The sequence below is a fragment of the Andrena cerasifolii genome, chromosome 4, assembly GCF_050908995.1.
Source record: "Andrena cerasifolii isolate SP2316 chromosome 4, iyAndCera1_principal, whole genome shotgun sequence".
Classification (NCBI taxonomy): domain Eukaryota; kingdom Metazoa; phylum Arthropoda; class Insecta; order Hymenoptera; family Andrenidae; genus Andrena; species Andrena cerasifolii.
Window position 1 is genome coordinate 18,672,044 of NC_135121.1, and position 8,948 is coordinate 18,680,991.

Here is an 8,948-nt window from a genome sequence, read left to right on the forward strand (position 1 = left end):
AAAAATGACTTGGATTGGTTAATTCTTATAGAGCTATCTTCGTTTTTATCAGAAACAACCAATCCGAGTCATTTTCTGGTACCAGTGCAGAGTCAGTGCGAGGTACCGAATTAACGACGCTATAAATAACGTCGAGCGACAAGACTTAAAGGCAAGTAGAAACGAGTACAAAGGCGTAAGTTCTGGCGGTGTTATAAAGAACGGCCCTTTCAAATTCTTTTACGAACGCATTCATTCAATCATTGCGTCGTAACGCATTCAGTAATCATAGGGATTTTCGTGAGCTCTCGGGATCACACTGGAAAAATTACAATTCCCGCCTTCAAATTTTTTTCGACAGTTTCACGAGTTCACAGCAGCTCAGCAACTGTGTGCAGAGAATTGTTGCACGCTGGATGTAGAATCGAGTATTTGTTTAAATGTGAACTTGTCACAGCATTCTAATATTATTCGATTTGATTTAATATCGTTCTTGGTTCTGTGTCGTTCCCTTCGAGCCGCTACGCGCTTCGATACGCGTTTTAAGCGATATACCTCCGTAACCCCACGATGGCTGGTAAAGCAGTAAAAAAAGCGCCGAAAAGGAAGGGAGCGAACGCATATAAACTGCCAGACCCGATATCAGCCGGTGAGATACTGACAGATATAACGAAAAATCAATGGATCCTCGGCACGTCGATCGGCGTTGGAGGCTTCGGCGAGATTTACTCTGGTAGGAATGTCATTTTGCTATTCTACTCCATTTCTGTTAGATCTAACGTTATTGTTCGTTTACACTTTCGAGCGGCGTACAATTTGTTGATACAGTCTGTATTTAAGAAAGTAATCGTTTAATTCTAATGGCAATTGCAGCTGCTCCTTATAGCGGGAAAGTTCCTAAAGATTACCCCAATGTAATTAAAATTGTGAGTATTTTATTAGCTGTTTCTTCACCCTTACGCGCTTCATATAACATCTTGTGGGTACTGCAAAATTTTAGGAACCACATGGAAATGGGCCGTTGTTTGTGGAAATGCATTTTTATATGAGAAATGCTAAACGAGATGAAAGTGAGTTTTTTTTTATAATTATTATGATGTTATTATAAGATAGCAGTAGAAAGGAAGGGGTAATCATATGATTTGTTTCAGTCGACAGTTGGCGAAAGAAAAAAAAGCTTTCCACCCTTGGTATGCCTAAGTACATTGGCTCTGGGAGTCACGAATATAAAAATACAAAATACAGATTTGTAGTAATGGATCGGTATGGCACAGATTTGTGGAAACTGTTCGAAGGAAATAGTAGAAGTTTCCCGGAACATACAGTGTATAAAATAGCTTTACAAATAGTAAGCGTCAATGCAAAAGTTATTTCGTTGGTAGTAAAAATAAATGACCTTAAATGTTTTGACAAATGTTCAAAGCACGAATATCACGATTTATAATATTCTCTGCACAACTTTCAGATAAACGTGTTAGAATACATCCACTTTAAAACCTATGTACACGCAGACATAAAAGGAGCGAATTTGTTGTTGGATTTAAAATCTCCGGACCAAGTTTACTTAGTAGATTTTGGACTGGCTTCTCATTATACGACAAAAGATGAATACAAGTTAGATCCTAAAAGGGCGCATAATGGGACTATCGAATATACTAGTAGAGACGCTCACATGGGAGGTAAAGATAATAAACGTACAATGTGATTTGTAAACATGCTTTTAATATCCCTCAACATTAAGATAACATTGTACATTGGATTCATTTTAGTGCCAACGATGCGCGGTGATTTTGAAATTTTGGGATACAATATGATTCACTGGTTGTGCGGCTCACTTTTATGGGACAAGGATCTGTCCGATCCAATTTCAGTACAAAAACAAAAAGAGAAAGCATTTACTAATATTTCAGCGTTTTTAAATAAGTCTTTCGACGGGCCCGCTCCGAATACTATACTGAAGTATATGACGCTGTTGTCTAGTATGAAATTCAATGAAACGCCGGATTACGAGAAGTTTAAGAAAATACTAGTAGACGGATTGAAGCAATTATCGCACAAGCCGGATGGAGAATTGGAATTCAAAAGTGGCACTGTTAATCACAAGGCGCCAGTTCTGAAATCTACTCCGTTAAAGGTAAAGAAAACAACCAATAGAAACAGGAGCCCTCGCGTAAAGTCGGCAAGAAGTCCGAGTCCTCTAACCAGCCTTAACGACAGTACTGTCGGAGTTGTGATGGATAAGAAACGTGGTCGTATGAAAGACATAAAACAGATATTAAATGATATTGACTCCGACGGAGAATACGACATAAAAATAGTTAAGAAAACAAAAAAGCCTGACAATTCAGTGCCAGCAAAGAAATCTAAGAATGATAAAACTCCAGTTAAAAGCAGGAAAAAAAATCAAAGTGATTACGACGAATCAATCTCAGATATGGAATCAGAGGTAATATATTTTATTCACTCGTTTTTTAACGAAATACTCGAACTAACGTGCAGCTATAATGAAGCGTAATATGTCTATACTTTATTTGTGCAGATTATAACGAAAGGTACAAGGTCGCGACCTAACTCTGCTCGAAAGGCAACATCTAAGAGTATAAAAACACGCATAGGCGCACTGGCCGCACGCGAGAGTGCTTCTGACGACGACATGTTTGATGTGTGATCGTTACACGTATGCGGTGAATAATTGTGTTCGAAGTGCGTTTGCGCGCATCGAGGATTGTTTTAGTCGGTGAAACTTTTGTACATTGCTGTATTTATATGGAAATTTGTAAAAGCAATGTCTGTTAATATGCTGATTGTGCAAAAGGAGTACTATTTGCAGGTGCATTTTACCTTTCACTTAACTAAGTACTGAGAAACATCATGCTAGAAATGTTGTATAAAGTGTGTAAAGATAATTAGAGACGGTTTGAGTGCTGGTTGTTGAGCAGTATTATTTTTTTACATTTATATAAAAAAATTATAAAAGGGAAATAAAAGACACACTATAAATTATTTCGAAATAAATTCAGATTTTAAGTAAAAGAATTATTATCGGTCTGTGACGTCTGTACGAGCAAGCAACTGTATGTACAAACACGTATATGTGTTTTTGATAACATTCAGAAATTATAAAGATGTTAAGTGTTACAAATTCCTTAGCAAGGGCAATAATTTATTCGTAACATATCAGATTAGAAATTTTCATTATATACATTCTTCTGTATACAGCGGTTCCTTAAGTATTCTATTGAAAACCTTTATTTCTTTAGTTTCTGTATTTGTGGAGCACTTATCTTAACTTTTCCAGGCATATTTCTAGCTATTGTTTCCTCTTTAACGGCCTTCAGTAAGTCTTTCTCTCGCGAAGTAATCTCTTTATCTTTCAGAAACACTGCCACAGCAGTTTTCGCCGCCTTCCCCCTCTTACCCGTTCCTGGGGTTAATTTTACTTTGAATCTGGAAAAGAAATTCCATAAACGCAACGAATAGAAGTTGTAATATAAATGTAGGGCAAAGGTAAAGCATTTCAATTTACTTATAATTCAGCAACGTATTATAAGGTGCCACAGCTGGTACTGCAAACAATAGTTCATCTTCCGCTACAGGTTTGCCTGTCAGTTGATCTAACATGTCCACTTCTGGCCCTGGACCCGTATCCTCTTCATCAATGTCCACATTTGGAGAATTTTGTGGGGGAGCTGGCTTCGGTATACCCTTCTTCTTTGTTTGTTGCTTTGGTCCAGATGGATCTTTATTCTTATGTTTCCTTTTGTCTTCTTTCGCAGCCCCCGCTGACTAAATAATTCCATATCGTTAAGATAGAATTTTTCGCGATAGTATAGATTATAGAAAGATGGCCACTCTTACTTGAAGGACTTGCATAGACAATCTCCTATCCTCCTCATCTTGATCTTTATACTTTTCTTTCATTTTCTTCAACCTCCCTTTTTGTCCTCGTTTGAATAGTACCTGATCATTCTTTTTAGTTTCCATCTCAGACTTGGCACCTTCCTTTGCAGGAGGTTGCTTCTGCTTAACTTTAGAACTCCTTTCCTTAACAGTAGCGTTTACTATTATCGGTTTATCATCGCCCAAGTAAATTACATTATCTTCGTTTTCTTGCGCCACCCTCGCTGACTGATTATTATCGACGTGTAGTTTCACTCTACAAAACAAGAATCCATAGTTGTATATATGAACTTCCGTTCCAATAATAAGGATGCTAGAAATCTGTAGGTTCTATAGTTTACTTCGATCCGGAGAGATCAATCTTAATTTTTGTATCAGGGAATTGCGACTCATTGTCGTCTTCGTCGCTAACATCTTGATCAACAGTATTTTCTTCCGTGATTAAGTCTACTGTGGTTTCTTCCTGAATGGGATTTAGACCATCTTCCTTCTCTGGCTGCTCGTCTGTTTCATTTAGTTATAAAACACGCATTAGCGATATCCATTTATTGGTTATTTTACATACACTTGCAATCGACATTTCACCTTCGGAATCCTCTATTAATTCGATTTCTGTATCCTCTTCGATTATAGATTCCGTGTGTTCGCTCTCGTCGTCCAGAACTTTCACTTTCCTCTCGTCTTTGTGCCTTTCGACCGAACTTTCTTCTAAGCGGAACAGAAATCCTAGTCCCATGATTAACTGGGACGGTGGTAGATAATTCTTTTTCCCGCGGATCATGAACGCTCCAGTGGTAAGGTACTCACCAGTCGGAGCAGTTTTTGATACCTGATCATTATGTACCCACCATGCTCCTGCTACCACTTTGGCGTCCCATGCAATGCTAATAATACAGTTGTTAATCACACCACTTCTATAACGAAAAGTACGTACCAATAAGGTGTAATTATATACATACCTGTAAGCAACAGCCATTGTGCCTGCTTCGGCTAATGTTTTCGGTGGCACGGGACCACCGCCGGGATTTTTTATAACCACTGAACTCGCACCAGTTAAATCGGCGTGAACATATATATCTCCGGACTTAAGATACCTTTTTACAATCATTTCGTTCTGCTGTTGATCCCTTCCACCAATTACTATGAAATCACGCAATTATTAATGTATCACCGACGTATGTACCAATACTTCCATCAACTTACCCAAATAATTTTCAGAGGTAATAAACCAATAGAATTTTTCAAACCAATATATTTTCCTTAATTTATTGATACTGTGAATGGCTTTTACTTCTTTCAGCGTTTGCTTCGTCTTCTTTTCTGCCGATTTTAGAGCTTTATCGTGAGACTCTATTGTTTTCTGTTGCTTCTTGGCCGCCGATCTCTTTTGATTGTAATACCTTCTGGCATTCCCGAAAGCTGTGTGGGCTAAATCAATGTCGATCAACATGGGCTTTAAGTCTGACTCGTTGTCGCTGTCCTCGTAAGGATCGTGTAACAGTAACGAGACGTGATTTATCTCCAATTTTAACTGTTTAATCGCAGACGCGACGGGATCTCCCCTGCTTTCCGCTTCTTTTAACAGGATTTTAATGTCTGGCCAAGCCATTTGATTCGCAACGGCACTTTGTATAGCTAAGATGGCATTATCAACCAAAACCTGATTCCTGGAAATTAACTCTGCTTTTTGTTTATCTAACTCCTGAGTCTTCTCTAGCGTTACTAGCCTCTTATCGTGATCCTTCCTCACATTCTCCAGCTTTTTAAGAGCATCGCGCTCCTGTTGCAAAGCTTTCAAATCTAGCTTCTGACCCTCCATTTTCGAAAAGTATTCGTCCACGGCAACGTCGAAAGAAGGAAACTCCTTGTAGGGACAGTCTTTATGCTGCTCAAATAGAAAAGGGTGAAATTCGATGTTAGTGTATATAAATTCTTCTGTGCCATCTGTAGTCGGTTTCGTCTCTTTCTTTTGTATGTTGTACCCTTTGGAAACGTTCCTTTTGGCAGACTCCATCATTTCATTTGCACATTCTAACGCTAGAATTAACTTCGGCATGCATTCTACGACATTAAAATCCTTGCCAATCTTGCAACCAAGCGAAAAACCATGTTTTAATAGAACATGGTCTATCAAAGCAGAGCCAAATTCTAGAAGTGGATTTAGCACTTTTTTCAGGGTTTCTTCTGCCTTAGCATTCTGAATATGTCGTTGAATTTCTTCAATGGAAGGCATTGTGTTTGTATGAGCACGATTCATTGGATATTTCTCTTTAGCGGCGAACCTAATCGACATATAATTTTCTTAACAATCTAACAATTATACGGTACATCCAACTTTTCATTCAAATCACATCTTACCGAACCTTCTCCCCCTCTGTATGAGGTCTCAAAATATTTAATATAGTCATTTCGTGATCCGTGAGAACTATGTTACCACGATCGTATAGCTCTAAGATCACATGGTACGCTGCCTCTCCACTTCCAAACTGTAAATCTATTACTCGATCTACGCCTATTTGAGTGAGGCTTTCGAGTCGTTTATTCTTAAGGTGCTTACGCATCTGCGAATGTTACGAATGTATAACTTCTGAACAGGATCTTCGAATTGAATTACATGGAGTATAAAACAACCATCACGCTCATATTATATACCTTCATGGAAAATCCAGATGGTGCAACATTCTTTGGCCATTCGAATGCCGTTGTATGTAGCCTATTTCCTGATTCTAGTAAAAGAACAAACTTTTCCTCAGTTCGTTGAAGACGTATAAGATACGTCCGATGATCAATGTCATATATTTGATTTACACGCATGCCAATGAGCCTGAAAATTATTAAGCTCATTGCAGTTACACATTCATAACCTCGAAACTTCAATGATGAAACTTTCACTATTTTCGCGATCTACTTACTTTTGCAGCTCACTGACACTGCATACAATATCATAGGAATTAAATCGGGTTTTCATTTTCACGCATACGTTATTCCTTATATCTGAAATTTAAATTTTCAAACATTTAGGATCTTGACGTACGTACATAACCTCCTACTACATGTAAGCAGCGCAATGCAACTGCGACATATATATATATGTATATTTACATCCAGGCCTAGCTTGGCATTGGCGTGTTTTGACATCCGCTTTCCTAATCTTTAACCTTTCGTTGACACTCTGGGTGTGAACCACCCATAAGCTGATTTTGACGCTCTGTACCTTTTATATACAAAATAAATAGTTTTTTTCCAAAGCCGACGTACAAACTATTTTTTCTCTGAAAGTATTATATCCCAACAACAACTCTGTAGATTTTTAGCTTCTAATACTGAAATTTGTAAAAGTTACAATTTTTTAAAGATTTTCTTTGTTTCTTTTCGACATGTGGTAATTTAGATTTTTTTATAAAAAAAGCGATAAAATTTCAATAAAAAAAAAACTATGGAATACATTCTAGAGACCTTGAAATTGATCCATGATTTTTTCCATAATAATTGGATTCTTTACATGAGAATGGCAGTCGTTCATAAATTTCTCTGGGTGTGAGCCACCCAGGTATGTCAAAATTGATTGAAAAAGGAGGTGTGTCAATGAAGGGTTAAATCTCTATTCCAGCTATAAATAAACAATTTCATTGTTGACTATTTTTTGCGTATTGATTGGCAACAACTCTACGAGGCTTAGAATTTCGTATTGCAAATAAGCCAATAAATAAATACGTTATTTCACTTCTCGCAACGTGACTTTCACGCGAAATTCAAGGTGTGCTGCCAAAAAATGAATTATAGCTTTTCGAATAATGGTCTGTATACTTTGAGGATCGCAAATCAAAGTACAGACAAGAGTTTAAAGCGTATTCATAATGTTGAAGTATCATTGAAGAGGAGGGAGTATATAATAAAATTCGAATGGTTTTTAAATTTTTTTATTCAATAAAATGAATAAAGTGTAATGTGTGGGTGTTAACGGTATGATTTCTGGTATCTCGCCCTGGCACCTGGACCACCAAACTTCTTTGGCTCGCACCGCCTGGGGTCAGCGACTAATAGAGTACGATCATACTGAATCAGGATATCTTTAACCTCCTTCTTGCTTGCTTCGTCGACATCTAAGACAGAATATTCCAAATGCTGAAGATGTGCACGCACAGTAGTAGAAAGAATTTCGGAATCATTATTAATCCAATCCTTTACTTACACTTCTGGTAATACGCTACGAGAGCTTTGGATATAGCCTGCCGGATAGCATAGATCTGGGCTACATGCCCACCACCATTTACTCTTACTCTGATGTCAACTCCAGAGAATTTTTCCTGTACAAAGAAGCGAGAAAGATTGAAGAGTTTAGTTGCAAATATACATCTCTGTCTATTGGGGAAGGTGTACTATATTTTCTCAGTATTCTTATGCATAATCACAGATGATCATGTTCGGAATAAGGTAGCATCATAGATTGACGTTGAAGCAGCAAAGTAGAAAGAGATACTGCTACCTTCGCGGAAGCTACACAATGTCCGGAATACTTACTTTGCCCAGCAATAGGATGGGTTCCTGCAGTTTGTACTGCAGTACACGCGGCTCAACTAATTCTAAGGGGCGCCCATTGACGCGCAGATTTCCACGGCCTCGTTTGCAATATGCGACCGCGGTTGCGCTTTTCTGTAAATACATACGTGCACGGTTAACATAAAACACGCGCGAACATAACCTCAGCTGGCATTTGGCAGTTACCACTTACTTTGCGTCCGAAGACTTGCACCGACTGGATCGGTTCCTTTTGTTTCTGTAAGAGAAATCACACGTCAGCCTTCCATCCAAACGTGAATTACGTTTTTCGTAAACGCAAGGGAAATTCCAGTTTCTGGCGGCGTGAAAAACTCACCTTCTGCATTTTGGCAAGCACGTCGTGGAAAGGAAGTACGACCGAAAGCGGTACGATGTTTTCGTCAGTGGTACTACGGTAGTCAAGTTGTGAACAGTGAATGATTTCCGCTCAGTGGCGCGAATAACAAACCCGGGCCCTATAAAATTAACGAAAGAAAATCTAATATTCGAGGTAGAGTTCAGTACAGATT

General features: G+C 38.3%; 3 protein-coding genes across 3 annotated transcripts; 1 reads left to right on the forward strand and 2 right to left on the reverse strand.

Annotated features, from left to right (window-relative positions):
• The first annotated feature begins 324 nt into the window (after positions 1 to 324).
• LOC143368562 (serine/threonine-protein kinase VRK1) lies at positions 325 to 2,796 on the forward strand. Its single transcript, XM_076811405.1, has 7 exons — positions 325 to 712; positions 853 to 905; positions 980 to 1,049; positions 1,131 to 1,327; positions 1,445 to 1,658; positions 1,749 to 2,425; positions 2,519 to 2,796. The coding sequence occupies exons 1-7, from the start codon at positions 550 to 552 to the stop codon at positions 2,645 to 2,647; spliced, it is 1,503 nt and encodes a 500-aa protein (XP_076667520.1). The 5' UTR covers positions 325 to 549; the 3' UTR covers positions 2,648 to 2,796.
• Clbn (Nuclear export mediator factor NEMF homolog Clbn) lies at positions 1,680 to 6,956 on the reverse strand. The gene is made up of 10 exons (XM_076811401.1): positions 6,792 to 6,956; positions 6,532 to 6,703; positions 6,238 to 6,440; positions 5,083 to 6,161; positions 4,839 to 5,019; positions 4,465 to 4,763; positions 4,221 to 4,383; positions 3,838 to 4,135; positions 3,506 to 3,765; positions 1,680 to 3,426 (listed from the first exon to the last, which is right to left on the reverse strand). The coding sequence occupies exons 1-10, from the start codon at positions 6,845 to 6,847 to the stop codon at positions 3,228 to 3,230; spliced, it is 2,910 nt and encodes a 969-aa protein (XP_076667516.1). The 5' UTR covers positions 6,848 to 6,956; the 3' UTR covers positions 1,680 to 3,227.
• An 827-nt stretch (positions 6,957 to 7,783) lies between these two features.
• Rps16 (ribosomal protein S16) lies at positions 7,784 to 8,864 on the reverse strand. Its single transcript, XM_076810854.1, has 5 exons — positions 8,756 to 8,864; positions 8,612 to 8,656; positions 8,401 to 8,532; positions 8,072 to 8,186; positions 7,784 to 7,982 (listed from the first exon to the last, which is right to left on the reverse strand). The coding sequence occupies exons 1-5, from the start codon at positions 8,762 to 8,764 to the stop codon at positions 7,837 to 7,839; spliced, it is 447 nt and encodes a 148-aa protein (XP_076666969.1). The 5' UTR covers positions 8,765 to 8,864; the 3' UTR covers positions 7,784 to 7,836.
• Positions 8,865 to 8,948: the final 84 nt, after the last annotated feature.